The 19,881-nt window shown below is 40.1% G+C and overlaps 1 protein-coding gene across 4 annotated transcripts in view; it reads left to right on the top strand.

Moving 5' to 3' along the window:
• Nucleotides 1–19,881, top strand: part of sfxn5 (sideroflexin 5) — a 129,824-nt gene that overhangs the window by 11,634 nt on the left and 98,309 nt on the right. For all 4 annotated transcript variants that reach the window (XR_010006523.1, XR_507685.3, XM_062981929.1 and 1 more), the window contains exons 3-4: nucleotides 7,877–7,954; nucleotides 17,758–17,784. Coding sequence is in view for 2 of the 4 variants with exons in the window: in XM_062981929.1 (XP_062837999.1) it covers nucleotides 7,877–7,954; nucleotides 17,758–17,784 (105 nt within the window). In the remaining 2 variants the exon portion in view is untranslated. The remainder of the gene's footprint in view (nucleotides 1–7,876; nucleotides 7,955–17,757; nucleotides 17,785–19,881) is intronic.

Raw genomic sequence — 19,881 nt, 5'->3', positions numbered from 1 at the left:
TAATGAATGAGTTCTTTACTGTTTCTTTCTTCAATGGACCTGCCTCCCACGTTGTCCCCAGACGTTTTTGCATCCACTTTTCTGCTCAAGAGGCTGGAAAGCTTCCTGGTTGGGACTGAGCTGGGCTTCGTTTGCAGTGGATGGCCTTAATTTGAGAACGCGGAGGTGGTGGAAGTGTCCCTGGGAGCCGCTTTGGCCGCCCGCCCGCAAGGACTGCAGCAAATAAAGCTGTGCTTGCGGGTCATAAAACCAGAGATTATGGCTCGGTTGATCAAACACAAGCTCTGGTCGGATTGGAAATCAATTTCTGAGAGCGTGAGCTGCCAGAAGGAGCCATTAGAAAGAGAAAGAGGAGCATGGCTTGGCCAGAGAGCCATGGAAACTGTCCAAAAAGGTGGACTGGTTCACAGAAGATCACTTCTTCTTCCCATATTCCTCCTCCTCCTCCTTTTATCTCACTCCCCTCCTCCTTTTCCTACTCCTTTTCCATCTCCATCTTCCTCTTCATCTTGCCCTCTTCCTCCTCCTCCTCCTCCTCCTTTTCCATTTCCACCTTCTTCTCATCCTGCTCCTTCTTGTCTTCTTCCTCCTTCTCCTCCTCCTCCTTGTTCTACTTCTCTTTCTTCCCCTCCTGATCTTCCTTTTCCTTCTCCATCTTTCCCTCCTCCTCCTCCTCCTCCTCCTCCTCCTCCTCCTCCTCCTCCTCCTCCTCCTCCTCCTCCTCCTCCTCCTCCTTCTCTTTCTTTTTATTTTCTTCTCCATCTTCTCCTTCCCGTTCTTCCTCTTCTTCCTGCCCTCTTCCTTCTCCATCTTCTCCTTCCCCTTCTCATAGAATCATAGAATCCTAGAGTTGGAAGAGACCTCGTGGGCCATCTAGTCGAACCCCATTCTGCCAAGAAGCAAGAAAATCACATTCAAAGCACCCCGACAGATGTTAGCAGACAGAATTAGAAAGCACCCCAAAGGTCATCCAGTCTCACCCCATCCCATCGTGCAGGGATCCACAACTAAGGTATTAATTGAAGGAAGAGGAATGAGTTCTCGCACCTTAGGATAGCTTCACCTTGCTGTATATACCAAACTGCATACAGGTTGAAGTCTTTTTAGTTTATTAGAAAATAGAAGATAAAAAGTTCTTTAAAAACAAAAGTAAAGTTTCAAACGATCGTTACGAAATAAAGCCTTAGAGCATAATTCAAGAAATCACCAGAAATAAACAAAGTCCCATTAGGGCATGACAAAGTCCCAAGAACATGAACACAAGAGCTGCAAGATAATCCAGGAAAACGAGAGCTTGCTTCTTGATTGAATGAAAAGTTACTTTGACAAAGGTTTGTCTCCAAACACATTGCTTTAATACCCTTTGCAAAGCATGAAAGCATTTCTCTGGCCTCTAACCTCCCTCTTGTTTGCAATTCTCACACTCCTCCGAACTCTGAATTCCAAACGGTCAGCTCGATCTAGGGAACCTGTTTCGTCAAGGTCAGCCTGCTCGTTAGTTTGCTGAGCCTCCTTATCAGACTGAGAACTGTCCTCCTTTTCCAAGTCAATTTGCACCTGGCTAGTTTCAATATCAACAACATCATTCCTTGCTGTGGGAAAATGAACTTGCACTCTCTATTCCTCATCTTCTATAACAGGGACATTTTGAACCTGATTTTGAACCTGAATCCCATCATCCTCATCAAAGTCAATGTGAGGTTCCAGCTGAGTCACAACATGAGTATTGATTAAAAACCCACAAACATTAGTAAGAACTTCATGATGAGCTGTTCGAGTGTGGAATGTGCTGCCTTGTGGCCCATAGAGTCTTTTTCTCAGCAGATGCTGGATGGCCATCTATCAGGAGGGCTTGCCTTGCTGAAGAGGGTTGGACTAAATGGTGCCTTGGGGTCTCTTCGAACTCTAGGATTTAATAATACGTTCTTCCCAATGTTTAGGTGGAATCTCTCTTCCTGCAGTTTGTCTCCATTGGTCCATGTCTTTGTCCCTGGAGCACCTGATGAATCAAACCTCCCACTCTGTAGATGCATTTTAAGAGCAACACCTCCCTTCCTTTTTATATAGCTGCAAAAAACTTTGAACTTTCCTTCGGGGCTGATCCAGTTTGCCTTTCTTCGCTGTGGGCGGAGGCTGTGTCTTACAGTCTGGCAGGTGCGAGACAAGGGCCGTATTTAAAATTAGGCTTGTAATCGCTGGTAATGAAGCTGAAGACACCATGCAACACATTTTTTTGTTCCTCAGTTATAAATGCTACTTTCTAATTGGTTGTATCATTCAAACATGGGGAAAGTTTATTAAACTGCAAAAACTTTGTCTTTGCGGGAGGGACATCCTGTTATAGCACATTTTGTGATAGTTTTTCAGTGAACATCATCATCGAGCCTCAACCAATTCAACACAGTTTCAGCCACAAAAACAAAGTTTCTGGAGTAGAACAACTACTTAAAAAATCAGGACTGCACAATTAAATAGGAAATAGCACTTTCAAATTAGGAACAGATTTTTTTCCCCAAATTTTGTCATATAGTGAGATCAGCAGATCTTTATTGCGAAGCTAATTTAATCCATGTGATATTTCCTTAGATTGCTACTAGAGCACAGCAAGGAGGGCAATGGCGCTGTGGTGGGATTGCTACTGGTTTTAATGGAAGCAGATGGATGGATGGTGCGACTGGGTGTTGTGACTCAGCCTCAGATTGACTCTGATGAGGATTTTGGGATACAGGTTCAAGATGGAGGGATTCATGGTTCAGGATGAGTTTCAAGATGACTCTGATGGGAATTATGGGATTCAGGTGCAGGGTGTGTTCCTGCTGTGGAAGTTGGGGAACAAGGAGGCTTTCCCACGGGATGAAATGGTGTTGTTGATGCTGATGTTTCCCAGGTGCAAGAAGCAGGAAGGGAGAGCAGTTCCCAGCCTGATAACACTAACTAGCAGTTTGGCCTTGACGATACTCTGGATTGAGCCAGCTGTTTGGAATTTAGGGGAGTTTGCAGAAGTCTTGGAATAGCAAATAAGAGAGAGGTCAAAGGGCAAAGGAATGTCTTCATGTAATGCTATTATAACAGTCTGCTGAGAGAGGAATCTTTGTCAAAGCAACGTCTCGTTTGAGTTAGAAGCAGCTCTTGCTTTCTTGGGTTATCCTGTAATCAAGTTCATGGGACTATGTCATGTATTAAGGAACCTTGTTTTATGCCTAAGATTTTCTTGGATTAATCTGTATAGCTTTGGTTGTGCAACAATCTTTTGGATCTTGGGTCTTGTTCTTGTTCCACGTTCAAGTCTATGTCTAAGTTCTTTGAGAAAGTCTTGTGCTCATAGTTCATGTATTGCTGTTTTGGAAGAAGTTCCTGGTTATGGATTTATATCTATGTTTTGATTCCTGGTTTTTGCATGTACCTTGTCACTTTTGAACAGAACTTTGATGTTTGGACTATTGCCTTTTAAAAGCCTTTTTCCTATTGCTTTTTGGACATTGCTTTTAACCTCGCCTTTTTATATTGGTTTTCGTCAATTAACTGTTTACTCCTGGACTCTTGTGTGGTGCTGGGTGTAAAGGTGAATTCAGGCCAGAGCGTGCAACACATCCAGAGAAGGAGACTCTGCCAGAGTCCCAGGCAGCAGCAGATTAGTGTCAACTACACTATGTAACAATCTGTTCCTGCTTTGAAAGTGTTATTTCCTGTTTAATTGTGCAGTATTTATTTTGAAAGTAGTTGTTCTACTCCAGAAACTTCATTTTTGTGGTACAAATTATGTTGAATTGGTTGACTCTATGAAATAGTCATTGAAAAACTATAACGAAATGTGCTATAGCAGGATGTTTCAAAGCGCTTTTAAACTATAGGTCAGCTCATAATTTATCACTGTCCAGTCCATTTTTTTTACTGGCCTGACCTCCAGTACTTTATTCCCTTTCTGGTCCTATAGTCCTGCGTTTTGAACAAGGCCTTCCCTTGCAGTTCTATTTATCCGACTTCTTGGTCTTTTGATGCTTTTATTCTGTGGTTTAATTGCTTTTATTGTATTGTAGTTATGTGTTTTGTTTTGTGATATTTTATATCTTGTATACTTGTTTTCCGGGTTTTGTCCCCATGTAAGCCGCTCCAAGTCCTTTCAGGGAGATGGAGGCGGGTTATAAAAATAAAGTTGTTGTTGTTGTTGTTGTTATTGTTATATGTCTCTCCCACAGAAACAAAGTTTTTGCAGTTTAATAAACTTTTCCTGTGTTTTTATGATAGAACCAATTAGGAAATGACATGTATAATTTATTCATTTGTTTACTTCATTCCTATACCGCTTTTCTCCCCCAATGGGGATTCAAAGCGGTTTCCAACATAATTATGGCAAAATTAAATGCCTTATATACAAAGACCTAACACAATAATAGTAACATACAAGACTCAATTAAATAATGAAACAACAATATCATTTAACATTAAAACGTAGAATTAAAAACATATCAATATCACATTAAAATCACATAATCCAGCAATCGTGGTCCAGGCCGTTCCGAATGTCCTATCTATTGCACATCATCCTTGATCATTCATTGTATTGCTTACTGCCCAAAAGCTTGGCCCCATGACCAGGTTTTTACCAGCTTATCACCCAGGAACAGAAATGATGTTACACAGTGTTAGGAAGAACCTAATGTTCAGGTGGAATCTCTTTTCCTGCCATTTGAATCCATTGCTCATTCAGCTGGCCAGTCAGCTCTCTCCAATGCTAAGGCCATTTCTGGATCCTGATCCTGCAGCCGTTTGGCATCAAGCAAAAAGGCCAGGAGTGGGAGCATTCAGGACCTGTCCTTGTTGAACCCTTCCTTGTTTTCAAATCCATCCCTTCTGCATCATTATTTCTTCATGGAGGACTTGATTTCCAGCAATTATTGGATATCCACAGACGTCTCAAGCCAAGGCTGATCTTTCTCCTCATTTTGTTTGCAGTATTTTTTTTCCTGTTCAACTTTTAAGATGGGCTCCAGCCAAGGTTGTTATAGTAACTCCCCGAGATGTATTCAATACGGTTTTGAGTTGGGGAGGGAAATACATCCCAGAAGCATTCATTGATTTTTCTTTCCCTCCCTTCCACGTTTTTCATTCAGAGGAGCACATTATGTCCCATGCCCTTCTCTCGCAAGGCAGCCCTTATTGTTTGCAATTCCAATGTCTATCCACTCCCCCCCAGTTGCAATTCTGAAATAGCAAGCACAAATCGTTCCCAAAACACTAAGCAGGCCCTTTTTGCCGGGTTTGCTTTTGTGATGTGAAATTGGGTCATTTTCCCAAACTCCTTAGTAACCATTCACTTCTTTGGCAGGCGCTCCGTGGCTGAGAGTGGCTTTGTTGTCAACTACTTGGTGCCATTTAGAATAATCCTAGAGATAGAAGGGACACCCAGGGGCCATCCAGTCCAACCCCCAGTTGTTTCCACTTCTGTTTTTTCTTACTTATTATTGTAGAATAGGAAAAGACCCCATCCCCATCCAGTCCAATTCCCTTCTGCCAGGCGGGAAGGCATAATCAAAGCCCTCATGACAGATGGCCATGCAGTCTTTGCTGAAGAATTTCCAGAGAAGAAAAATCCAGCAGACTTCTAGGCAGCTTCACATTCCCCAGTTAAACAACTCTTTGGGAGTTCTTCCTAATGCTGGAGTCCCTTTTCCTGCAATTTGAATCCATGGCTTCATTTTGTCTCAGTCTCCGAGGCAGCAGAAAACAAGATGGGTTGTTGTGTGTTTTTCGATCTGTATGGCCATGTTCCAGAAGCATTCTCTCCTGACGTTTCGCCCACATCTATGGCAGGCATATACCTCACAACCTCTGAGGATGCCTGCCATAGATGTGGGCAAAACATCAGGAGAGAATGCTTCTGGAACATGGCCATATAGACCGAAAAAACACACAACAACCCTATGATTCCGACCATGAAAGCCTTTGTCAACACTGAAAACAAGCTTTATCCATCTTTGACATTCTTTCAAATACAGTGATACCTTGACTTACGAGTTTCATTTCTTCTATTACCAAGCTCATAATTCAAATTGCTGTTATGTCAAATCAGATTTCCCATTGAAATGTGATTAATCTGTTCCAGCTCCCCAAAAATAACACCTATGTTTTTATTATGTGTTTAATGAATAAAGTATAAAAATAATAATACATAATAAAAGAGAATGTAAAGAAATATTTCCTTATTAACATTATTTTGATTGGCTAGAACTGTTCCTCTTTGCTTCAAATGTTCCAAAGTAAATTCTAGTACAGTAGAGTCTCACTTATCCAACATAAACGGGCCGGCAGAATGTTGGATAAGTGAATATGTTGGATAATAAGGAGGCATTAAGGAAAAGCCTATTAAACATCAAATTAGGTTATGATTTTACAAATTAAGTACCAAAACATCATGTTATACAACAAATTCGACAGAAAAAGTAATTCAATATGCAGTAATGCTATGTAGTAATTACTGTATTTACGAATTTAGCACTAAAATATCATGATGTATTGAAAACATTGACTACAAAAATGCGTTGGATAATCCAGAATGTTGGATAAGCGAGTGTTGGATAAGTGAGACTCTACTGTATCTATCAGTTGATTTAGTGCCACTATAAGAAGCTTCTATTGGATGTGCTTCAATCCTAATGGGCACTTGGGTCTAATGCCTTGACGTCATGATTTATTCTCAGGGAAAGAAAGAGAATTGGAAGGTTATAAGCCAATAGCATAAGTTTCCTTTTCCTGCTATGAGTGGGAAACTTTAGTAAAATTATTCTGCGATGACCTACACAAGTATCTGTGTATCTGCCTATTTTAATCAGGATAGAAGTCTGGTGATAGACTCCCAAAGCTTTCTTTCTTACAGTCTCCCAAAGTCCTGGGATTTTTTGCAGAAATAACAGCAGTAAGGACGAGAACAAGGAGCTTTCCTGGCTGCTCTGTTAACGCCCTGCTTAATTAAGACGGCAGGTGGCATCATACTGCGCTCGCTGGTAATTCAAATCTTGGCTCACATGTCAAAGCAAAAAAATTACTGAGCAAGGGCTCATATCTCTAAAATCTCGTAAGTTGGGTCACTCATAAGTTAAGGTTTCCTTCCTTCCTTCCTTCCTTTTTCTCTTCTTCTTCTCATCCAATTTTCCTCTCTTAAACAAGATTCAAAGCAGCTAACAACATTAAAAAAACCCACTGTTTACAATTTAAAAACTACAGCATATAAACAGTAAAAGATAATTAAACATAAAACTGTTAATAACGAATGGCTAAGACTCTATGATTCTATGAGTCCTTTAAACCATTAAATACAACAGTATTGCAATACTCCAAACATGATACAGCACCCCCTTATGCCTGCCTTATTCCATCTCCTCTCTGCTGGTGGGAGAATATTCCTCTTTTCATGGTGCTGAAGGAAAGAGACCACATCAGTCACTTTCCAGTCTCCCTGCAAAACCTGAAATCTGTGCTTGTATTTCCTTGCAGAAAGGTGTTCCAAAAATAGAAGTCGGTGCAACAATATGCATGCAAAACACTGGTCTGTTTACAGTGGGCATGGGCAAACTTGGGCCCTTCTTCCAGGTGTTTTGGACTGCAACTCCTACAATTCCTAACAGCCTAGGAGTTGTGGGAGTTGAGGTCCAAATCACCTGGAGTGAGGGCCCAAGTGTGTCTATGCCTGGTTTAAGGAAACCTGTTCTAATTTGTATCCCAGAAAATATCCCATAGTCTTAGGCTAGCTTTAATAGGCCAGCGAAATAGACCCAACTGTTTTCTTGATACCTAAAGTGGATTGAAAGGGATTTTTTTGTTTTTCATTGCATCAATCCTTATACTGATAGCAGTGCCACTTTTCTTTTTCTGTCTTCAGAGCCGTCTTAAAGAAGCTGTCCAGTTGCTGGAGGACTATAAGCATGGGACTTTGGCCCCCGGAGTCACCAACAAAGATGTAAGTCACTGGTTTGTTTATTTTTGCAGAGAAAGGTTTATTGCCCATGAGTTACACTGGCCATATTTGCAAAAGGAGTAGTTATTTCTACCTAGAGCTAAAAGGCGTATATTTATCATGAATGGGCGTATATTTATCATGAATACTTTTTGAACCTTAACATGTTCTTTAATCTGTTTTCAGTGGGACAGAATACATCAGGCACTTTCAGAGAAAGAAGTAAACACACAGACCCAGTACTCGTTTTATAATAGCGATATTGGTTACACAGACAAAGGGGAACATTCACATTTACTAAGCTTTCATTCCACATACATTCAACATACATATTCCCCACTTTTTTTTTTCATTCAGGCCGTCTTGGAAGGAGACGGGTGAATAGGCTGAGCGTTCCTCACAGATCGGACACACTTTTCCAAGAGGAAAGTGTCTCTTTATGTAGGAAATTTTCTTCTGTTGTTGTTCTTGATTGTTTTGATAACTTATTATTCAGCTACGACTTGCTGAAACTACATAAGTTCCGGGCAGATATTGTTTTTCTTCCTTAATGTAAAGAGCAGTTGTTTCCGACTTCCTTAACTTATAGAATCATTGTCTCTGACCATGCAAACGTGTGCTGTTTATGAAAGAACTTCCCAGGTATGTCTCTCGCTGCAGCATCCTGGCGCCAGTGTCACCATTGCTAGGTAGACATGGCACCCATTTAATAATATAAAAATACTGTTTGATCAGTCGTTTTCAACCTGTGGGTCCCCAGATGTTTTGACCTTCAACTCCCAGAAATGCTAACAGCTTTTAAACTGGCTGGGAATTCTGGGAGTTGTAGGCCAAAACACCTGGGGACCCACAGGTTGAGAACCACTGTGCTTGATGAACATGTGGAATATTGATCGTACTTGGGTAATGACTGTAAATGTTGTTATGCAATACCTAAGATAATGTGGTAATGGCTGAGTTGTAACCATGTGAGGGTTATTGCAAAGGTGTTGCATCAGCCTTTACTGATGATCTATTAGCAGGCGGCTATATTTATTTACAGTATTTATATTCTGCCCTTCTTTCTCACCCCGAAGGGGACTCAGGGAAGATCACAATGTACACTTACATGGCAAACATTCAATGCCATATGACATACAGACACAGATAGAGATGAAGACACAGAGGCAATTTAACATTTTCCAGTTTCCAGGCTTCATGAAGGTGTGCTCAATTCCGGTCACAAGGGGGAGCTGCTGCTTCATTATCCACTGTGACACCGAGTCCGTGATGGATTACTTCCAATTCCTGGATGATTTTTATGGTGTTGTAAATTCGTTAAATTAGCCTCCCCACATAAGTGGTACCTAAATTTCCTACTTGACAAATGCAACTGTCTTTCGGGTTGCTTAGGTCAACAATGAGCTGGGCTATTTTTTAAAAAATGGTTGGGCACTCAATCTGATGCGGGCTGGCTTCGAACTCATGAAGTAGTGATTTATTCAAGCTGGCTACTAACCAGCTGTGCCACAGCCCGGCCCTTAAATAAGGAGGATGAAATAATCCATCTTCCTCTCTCCTGTGGGACTCGGTGTGAGTATCTATCCATCCTCATGTGACTCTCTGATATTCTGATCATTTGTAAGTACAATCCTGAAAGTGGATCTGATTGTACATTTGTATATATTGCAACGGTGAAGATTAAAACCTTTGATATTTTGGATGAAAACCTGAATCTGTGAGTTTACTAAATAGTGTAAACAGATGCTTGCAGTTGGACTCTGCTGTTTTTGCTGTATTTTCCTTGCTTCTGGGACACTTGCTATCCAGAGCGCAGCAATTCAGGGAGATTGTGATTTGGAAACTATAAATCATTTCACGAACCTGTGCAGCAACAATCATCACCCTTTCCCTTGTGGTTTCTTCCAATTCTATGATTCCCTCACCTCTGTTTTCTGAAAATTAAGCCTCACCTCGGTGACCCTGGAACAGCTAAATGGAAATCTCCATCCGTTTAACACCAGCGCTTTCCCTTGTGAAACGGGGCAGTCTCGGGTGCAAGAGAGACCCACAAGGCTGTGCCATTGGTCAGGCTGTTCTGCGCAATATGTGTGTCTCCATGTGCCTGTTCCAGTGTTGGCTATATGGCCAACACTGGAACGGGAGGAAGAGGAAGAAGAGGAAGGGCTTGATATCCTTTTAGTGCACCCTTGCCCGCTCCCTCTCGGCTTCGAATGGTTCCATTTTGCCCCTTGCTGACGTGCGAAAGAGCCCACTGCCCTAATTGGGGGCCTGTTTATCCCTGGGCTGCCCTTCAATCATCTTAGCAGCAGGAAGGGATGGCACAGACACAGCGGGGACGGACGCATCTTCTCCAGGCCTGACGGCGTCCCTTTGAGCGGAATAATGGCCTCTGCTTATCTTGACACTGTTGATGAAGAGCAAAGGGGTCTATTTGCAGTAAACTGGACTTCCCTTCCTCCAGTCTCTCGCTTAAGCATCACTCGGCCCTTTGCAAAAACGGCAGGGCCTCCGTGCCATGCGCACGCCTGTGGAAAGTGGAAACCTTACGCTGAAACCGGAGTGAGTGCAAGTGGGGTGAGAAATGTAGTTCCTCTGGCGAGATGCTGAGTACGACACGACTAAGACGTGATATACGACGTGTGTTCAAAAAGTAACTAACCTTTATTTGTATTAAGGTATAACAATTTTACACTAATCTCCTTCAAAGGAGATGCCTTGGGCTGTCATACACTTCTCCCAACGGTTCTGCCACGGTCAGGAACAGCGCTAAAACTCTTCTTTTGAGATGGAGCATATCTGGTCCATCGCATTCTGCAAAATGTCTTCTCTGGACTGAAATCTGATTCCTTTTAGAGGCATTTTCAGCTTGGGGAAAAGCCAGAAGTCCCACGGAGCCGTGTTTTGAGTCTCCTTTGGGAGAGATAAAGTGGGGTAATAATAATAATAATAATAATAATAATAAGCCTGACGAAGTTCCAGTGTGATGTGTTTGGCCAGGAGACTCTTTATCAAATGCACTTTGTTCTTTTTGCCCCAAAGGCACCACATAATGTATCATTGCACTTTCGTTTAATCGCCCTCCCATGTTACTCCGTTCTCCAAACTGGTGGTCTTTGCTTCTCATTATTTTATGTTTTATTTTATTTTATCTTTTATTGTTATTGTATTGGATTTTATATATATCTGATTTTAACTGTGTTTTATTTATTCCAATATGCTGTTTTTAATCTGTTCAGTTGTTTTATTGTTCTTCAGGTTTCGCCCTGTGTTAGCAGCCACGAGTGCCCATTGGGGAGATGGAAGTGGGATAGAAAAATAAAGCAGTTATTATTATTATTATTATTATTATTATTATTATTATTATTATTATTATTAAGAATAGGTGAGTGCATTATCGTGATGGAGCTGCTAATTGTCCGTTACCCACGGGTCTGGCCATTTGTGTCTCACAGCATTATGAAGGCGACCCAGAACCTTTTGGTATTATTATTATATTTATTTATACCCTGCTTATCTCCCCTGAAGGGGAGTACACCTTCCTTGGTGATGGTTGTGCCATGTGATGCGTACTCGTGATGAATTTGCCACTGGAGTCAAAGAAGATGGTCAGCATGACTTTGACATTACTGTGGACCCGCCTTGCTTTTTTGACTTTAGAGATGTTGGATGCTTCTATTGTGATGACTGCAACTTGGTTTCTGTGTTGAAGAAGTTGGAATCACGGTCTGCAACATGTCCAGTCTCCAAATGAAGTTGCTTCTGCTGTATTGTTGGCATAAACTTGTCTGAGATTCTCCTGAAGCCCATATCCTCAGTCAAAATTAAATAAACGGATCCCATGCTGATGCTGGTGGCCTCGTCTACAAGTTCTCTGATGGTGATTCCACAATGCTGCATCACTAGAATCCTCACTCGGTCAATGACAATCTCATATCTATATGTTGAGGACCTTAGCAGAACATGCATCACTCTCCACTGATGTGCAGAAATCTTTGGAGTGGTTGTACCACTCCTTTATCTGTGTGGTGCTCATTGCTTCATCCCCGAAGGCTTGTTGAATCTTGCGGATGGTTTCCACTTGGGAATCGCCAAGCTTTGCACAAAAATTGTTGGATTCAAATGCCTGAGAATTTAATCCATGTGTAAAATACACTTCTGATGGATAACAGTGTTCCCGCACTACTTCGCAGTTCATTTTTTGTGGATTCGCTGTTTTGCGGTTTTTCAATAAACTCTAAAAGACTATTATAAATCATAAAAAATTACAATTTACAGTCTAAGGAAGGGAGGAAGGAGAAGCCGAAGGGAGAGAAAAGGAGCCCAAGTGGCAACGGGAGCCCAAGCAGCAACGGGAGGAGAAGGAGGCGATTTATCAACACACGATGGGTTGATAAAGACTTAAAAGAGTGTATAATTACTAAAATAATGTATCAATATTAAAATAAATATAGTTCTCCTACTTTGCAGATTTTCACTTATTGTGGGTGGTCCTGGAACCTAACCCCCGCGATAAGTGAGGGAACACTGTACCTAGATACTGACTGAGAGAGGGTATGATGAAATACCAGAAGGCATTGCAGAAATGGAGGTGCCATAATCATGTGAGATGTATGACTGGAGGCTGCAGCATTCATTTGCCCCTTAGTGATGACAAGTCGCCAGGTGGCTATAAAAGGAAAGTGAAATGCTCACTCTTTCTCTTCTCTCTTTGTGATCTCTCATCATATGCTCTTTGTCACTGTTGAGTGAGTCTGGTTTTCTAAGTATAAGCCTGTTTGTGGATTGATGTATCCTGATTTGTACAGCTGTAAATAGTGCAACTGTTGTTTTGTATGATGATTGAATCCTGTGAGTTTATTACACCATTTGCAAGAAGACGGTCAGAAGGAACAATTGTGCTCTGCTGAGAAGCTGATGAGCTATACTCCGATGTGAATGGACTCTGCTATCTTTGCTTGTTGCTGCGGCATTTGTTTGTCCAGTGTGCAGTATTTCAGGGAGCTCATGATTGGAAAACTATAAGTCACGTACCAGCATCCCGCAGTAGTGTTGTTCAAGTTTTTCTGTCAATGTGTCAAAAATGAAAATGAGACGGCGCTCACTTGCGCTTCCTCACTTATCAGCTGTCTGCTGGCTACTGACAGCTTCTGCAGGCAGGAATAAAATCCAAGCATACACATTAGGATTGCCTACATACCAGCACCAAACCACACCTCCCTATCTCCATTTGTTTACACACAAAACAATAGCTGGATACTTTTTGAATGCACCTCGTATTTTTACATGAAAAGACTTTCTACACAACACACAGAGACACACACACATGCTCATCCACAGCCTGGGTTTATTGTACTGAAATCCGTCCTTCAGATTGGTACCAGCACTGTGGTTTCTTCTGGAACCAAGTCAAGTTGTGGCTGCAGATTAAAACCTGGAGGTCCTCATTTATTTTGCTAGATTGCGTGTGCATTGAAATGTCTGCAGCCTAATTACTTGGACGGTAAAATAAAGGGGACACGTATCAAATTTGCAGATGATACAAAATTGGGAGAGATAGATGATGCCACAGAGGGACCGGGTCCAGAACTGAAATGATCTGGGCAAATTAGAACGCTGTGTCAAAACTCACAAAGAAATCCATCCAGGGAGAAAATGTATGGTAATACAATGTGTTGTTGAAGGCTTTCATAGCCAGAATCACTGGGTTGCTGTGAGTTTTCCAGGCTGTCTGGCCATGTTCCAGAAGCATTCTCTCCTGACGTTTCACCCACATCTATAGCAGGCATTCTTTCTCAGCTTGAAACAGTTTCTCCCTGTAGAGATGTTCAATATGTTGTTGAAGGATTTCATGGCTGGAATCACTGGGTTGCTGTGAGTTTTCTGGGATGTTCCAAACTGAGGATGCCTACCATTGATATGGGCAAAATGTCAGGTGAGAATGCTTCTGGAACATGGCCATACAGTCCGGAAAACTCACAGCAACCCTATTGTAATACACTTTGGCAATAAAAATGAAATGCACAGATATAAGATGGGTGACACTTGGCTTGAAAATGCTCTCAGTGAAAGGGATTTATGAATCTTAGTAAATGACTAGCTGAACGTGAGACAAATGTGTGGTGCGGCAGCTAAAAAGGCCAAAGCAATGGGATAGGGCTGGATGGTCCTTATGGACTCTTCCAAGCTGTGGTTCTGTTTTAAGATGGTCTCCTGCTTCATATGCTTTCATCTGAAATGTGTAATTATTTTAATCTGGAACAACAACAACAAAAACAACAACAAGTAACAAAATTTGAAAACGAAATTCTGTTCCTGGTTTGAAAGTGTTATTTCCCGTCTAATTGTGCAGTCTTTACTTTGAAAGCAGTTGTTCTATTCCAGAAACATTGTTTTTGTGGCTGCCACAAACTAGGTTAAATTGGTTGAGACTCGTGATGAGATATTCATTGAAAAACTAGAGCAAAATGTGCTATAGCAGGATGTCCCTCCTGCAAAGACAAAGTTTTTGCAGTTTAATCAACTTTTCTCATGTTTTTGTGATAGAATCAATTAGTAAATGACATTTATAGCCCAGGAACAAAAATCGTGTTGCATTGTGTAGTGATAACGACAACAACAACAACAACAACAACAACAACATCTTTAATCTGTGTGTTACCATAGAATCTCAGGATACAGAGCAAACCCAACAGCCCCCTTCTTCCTCTGCCCTAGTTGAGAATCAGGTCATGAGCCATTGTTAGGAATTTGTGCAAATTTGTGCACATTTTTTACACATTTTAATCTAATATGCACATCGATTTGCACATTTTATCAAATATGTTCATCCCTCCACCCTCAATTCAGTGACTTTAACATGTGTGTTTGTGTGTTGTGCATATCTTTTCTTGGTGTTTGTGCATTTGAAGCTCCTTCATTTGCATTAAAGAAATTTCTAAAAATTAGAATTAAAAATACTTTAGAATGTTTGCCTTGTTTTGGGGGTTGCTTGCTTTCTCTGAAACACTCCCGACAGCTGTTCAGACTCTTATGCTGAAGTGTGGAAAAGTTACTTTTGCAGAGTCTGTTGAGTCCAAGAAGAATGACTAAGATCTGCAAATGACCCAAGATAGATAAACTGACCATTCTGATCAATAATAATTAAAATACACTTTATTTATATTCCGCTCTATCTCCCCAAGGGGACTCAGAGCGGATGACAACATACACAGATAGGCAACATGCAATGCTTTTAATACAGTGGAATGGCAATGACATACCAATACACAGAACAAAGTCTTCCCCTTTCATCTCTGGCTTTCTGGAGGCGGTGCTCAACTCTGGCCATGGGGAGGTGCTCTTGTTCCATTTCGAAGCCGAGGAGCCTGTTGTCCGTAGACAGGCATGGCTGCATGGGCACCTTTATTACCTTCCAGCTGAAGCAGTACCTATTTATCTATCCACATTTGCATGTTTTCGAACTGCTAGGTTAGCAGGAGCTAGGGCTGACAGCGGGAACTCACCCTGACCCGCAGCTTCAAACTGCCAACCTTTAGGTCAGCAGATTCAACTGTTCAACGCTTTAATCTGTTGCACCACCATTTCCCATTTCCATCAAGGAGAAATATTTGATCAATTTCAAGAAAGATTGAGTGGGGCTTTATTACCTTTTCACAGCAGCAATGGGGGCAAATGCCAGGTTTAGGATTTATGAATTAGATGGGTGTTTGTATGAGCATTGTTATATAATATCATCTAAAAGGAGTAGAATAAAAAAGGATAAAAACCATCTGGTGGTGAGCCTATTTTCTTGCTTTTTGTTTGTTTACTGTGCGAGTAGGTGCATGGTTTTGTGTTTGTACTTCAATGTAGATTTATTGTCAATAACATTATGTAACAATATATTTGTTCGTTGGTTATAAATGTCATTTTCTAATTGGTTGTATTATAAAAACATGGGAAATGTTTATCAAACTGCAAAAACTTTGTCTCTGCGGGTGGGACATCCTGCTCTAGCACATTTTTCCGTAGTTTTTCAATGAATATCTCATCATCGAGCCTAAACCAATTCAACACAGTTTCAGCCACAAAAATGAAGTTTCTGGAGTAGAACAACTACTGTACTTTCAAAGTCAGGACTACACAATTAAACAGGAAATAACACTTTCAAACCAGGAATAGAAAATGTTTCAAATGTTGTTACATAATAATAACGGTCTCTAGTGTAGTAATAATAGTAGTAGTAGTAATGGTAATGGTCTCTGGAGTGAGAGAGATGTATCTATGGGGAAAGTGTGCCTTAGAATCAGGGAAATACAAATTTCGTATGTGGTTGCTTGTGCAGAAAACAGTATTTTCTGTACAGGAAACAATATTTTCTTTGGGTTGCTGTAAGTTTTCCGGGCTGTATGGCCATGTTCCAGAAGCATTCTCTCCTGACATTTCGCCCACATCTATGGCAGGCATCCTCGGAGGTTGTGAGTTCTGTTGGAAACTAGGCAAGCAGGGTTTATATATATCCCTGTGGAATAATGTCCAGGTTGTGAGAAAAAAAGAACTCTTGTAATTGGAGGCAACTGTGAATGTTGCCCTTGGCCAGCTTGATTAGCACTAAATAGCCTTTCAGCTCCAAAGCCTGGCTGCTTCCTGCCTTGGGGAATCCTTTGTTGGGAGGTGTTAGCTGACCCTGTTTCTTTCCTGTCTGGAATTCCCGTCTTTTGAGCGTTGCTTTTTATTTCAACAAAAAGGAGGAAACCATGAAAATGAACTCAATCTGGCTACCAGTATTTAAAAAAACCTCTAAAACCAGGATAGTAAATAAAGAACAACACTCAGAAAACAGGGGAATTCCAGGCACGAAACAATCAGGGCCAGCGAACACCTCCCAGCAAAGGATGCCCCCAAGCATTCACTGGCATAAGACACAATGCCTTCAGGAACGGACATCCACAAACTGTTAAGTTGCTAAAGCGTGTATACCTTGTTTCCCCTAAAATAAGACATTCCCCAAAAAATAAGACCTAGTAGAGATTTTGCTGAATTGCTAAATATAAGGCCTCCCCTGAAAGTAAGACCTAGCAAAGTTTTTGTTTCGAAGCATGCCCAACGAACAGGACACCAGAGCATGCAGGATCGGTAAATGTACCTACCATAGAGATACATGGAAATAATGGGAGTAACAAGAAATTCGTGATAGGATTCACAGTTTGGTTCTGCTGGTTTGTGATGACAACTACTGTACAGTATATAATAAATGTTCATTTTTTTGTTCAAAAATAAATGTGAATTCTTCTTCATGGAAAAATAAGACATCCCCTGAAAATAAGACCTAGAGCAACTTTGGGAGCAAAAATTAATATAAGACACTGTCTTATTTTCGGGGAAACACGGTATCCTGCGGCAAACTGAAAGATCTACGGGCAGTCTATGATAAAATCAATGCAGGTAACATTTTGAAAGCTGTAGATTTAAACTTTTCTGGTCCAGCCAGACTTTGGAAACTTTTAAAAAAACAAAACAAAATTAGGAAGCATGTTGATGATGCTGTGTTTATAGCCTGTTTAATAGTAAGTTTTTAATTAGTTATAATCCATATTAATTGGAATTTTACTTTCACTAGATCAAGCATTTGCAAACTTTGGCCCTCCAGGTGTTTTGGACTGCAACTCCCACAATCCCTAACAGCCGGTAGGCTGTTAGGGATTGTGGGAGTTGCAGTCCAAAACACCTGGAGGGTCAAAGTTTGCAAATGCTTGATCTAGAGACCCACTTAGCTGAATATTACCTTCCATCAGAAATAACATTGGTGTCTCTTGTCTTTCTAGCTTTGGAGAGCGCAAAAAATAAAACAGGTAAATCACTTTATGTTGCCGTTGCTTCTTTGTTTTGCCATAGGAATCTCAGGCATGAATGCCATTGCTTTTCTGTTTGACAGCCTTGCAGAAAGTGTGCACGACGGAGCACATGCCTTCGGGCCTTTACCCTATTTACTCCAATCTAACGCTCATCTTTTTGGGCTAAATGACCTTGCCAAAATTAAGGTGCGCATTAGATTCGTGTCATACAGTCATCTTTGTGCTGAGCCAAAGCCAAGTTGTGCCTGGAGCTCCTCTTTGAGAAATGACACCTGTAATTTTAATTGTCATAGATCAATGCTATGCAATGCTGGGACCTGTAGTTTGTAGAGGCATCAAGCTTCTTTGGTATTAAAGGCTCAAGACCTTGTAAAACTACAGCTTCCAGGATTTCATAATAAGCATTGAACCAAGTCAATTGAAGGGGATTCATCCACAGTATAGATGCACCCTAATTTTTTATTTTCCATTTGCTGTCTAATTTATTGTCTAATAATAATAATAATAATAATAATAATAATAATAATAATAACAACAACAACAACAACAACAACAATAATAATAATGAGACTCAAAGTGGCTTACAATTATAAGTATAACCACATAATTTAAAATATACATATATGCAAACATTAAAACATAATTAAACATACAAGCATTAAAATTCACAGTTAAAATCCATTATTATTATTATTATTATTATTATTATTATTATTATTGACACAAAGACATAGTATGACACAACAAACGAGATCTATATGCTGGATTTCGTATCACAAAATACGAAATGTATTTTGTGGGGTATTTTTGGATTATGTGTGCAGCATTATTATTATTATTATTATTATTATTATTATTATTATTATTATCATCATCCTGCTTTATCTCCCTGAAGGAGACTCAAAGCGGCTTAAAATTAAAAGTATGACTACATAATTTAAAATATTATTATTATATTTATTTACACCTCACTTTACCTCCCCCACAGGAGACTCAAAGCAGATAAACAGAAAAGCATCATCAAACAATTTTAAACATACACATGCAAACATTGAGATAAGAATAAATATAAACAGTCTTAAAAATTACCATTTAAAAACCAATTAAAACACATTCAAAGTTAAATATAATGTAAAGTGTAATTTAAAATATACAGATATGCAAACATTAAAACAGAATTAAACATAACAGTATTAAAAATCCACAGTTGAAATTCATTAAAACTTTTTCTGCAAGAACAACTTGCTTTCATCTGAAGGAGGCCGTTGTGGCCAAAGAGAACCAGCATGACAACAATAATTAGAATAATTATATTGTTATAATTACAGTAGAGTCTCACTTATCCAACATAAACGGGCCAGCAGAATGTTGGATAAGCGAATATGTTGGATAATAAGGAGGCATTAAGGAAAAGCCTATTAAACATCAAATTAGGTTATGATTTTACAAATGAAGCACCAAAACATCATGTTAGACAACAAATTTGGCAGAAAAAGTAGTCCAATACACAGTAATGCTATGTAGTAATTACTGTATTTATGAATTTAGCACCAAAATATCACAATATATTGAAAACATTGACTACAAAAATGCGTTGGATAATCCAGAACATTGGATAAGCGAGTGTTGGATAAGTGAGACTCTACTGTATAACCAACCTGTGCAATGGCTGAAAAGAAAGGCATGCCCAGAAGTAAGGTTAGTAAATTAGTATTGTGTAGGCAAGCATTGACTATTTTTAGTATGTTTCACTATCACCCTTTCCTCCCTTTTTAAACATTACACAAAGTTTGTGTATTTCTATGTAAACAGTCCAAATCTAATTAGGGGGTAATAACACATCAAGTATCCAAAGTCTCTTAAATGTGGGGTAAATAAAGAATACAAAATGTATATATAGGGTAATAATAATGTTTGTAGTCAACAAATCCCCTTGTAATAATGTTCTTCTGTTTCTTTATAAATTCCATAAGGGTTTGTATTCTTCTTGAAATTGTTGCGTGTTTGTTTGTTGCAAAGCCAAAGTTAATTTAAGGCCACTTTGCAAGAAGCAAAAAGCCCGCGAGGGTGGGACTTCCATTCCCTTTGGTCCAG

This window comes from Anolis carolinensis, chromosome 5, assembly GCF_035594765.1.
Source record: "Anolis carolinensis isolate JA03-04 chromosome 5, rAnoCar3.1.pri, whole genome shotgun sequence".
In the NCBI taxonomy this organism is placed as follows: domain Eukaryota; kingdom Metazoa; phylum Chordata; class Lepidosauria; order Squamata; family Dactyloidae; genus Anolis; species Anolis carolinensis.
This window is presented reverse-complemented; position numbering and strand designations above follow the sequence as displayed.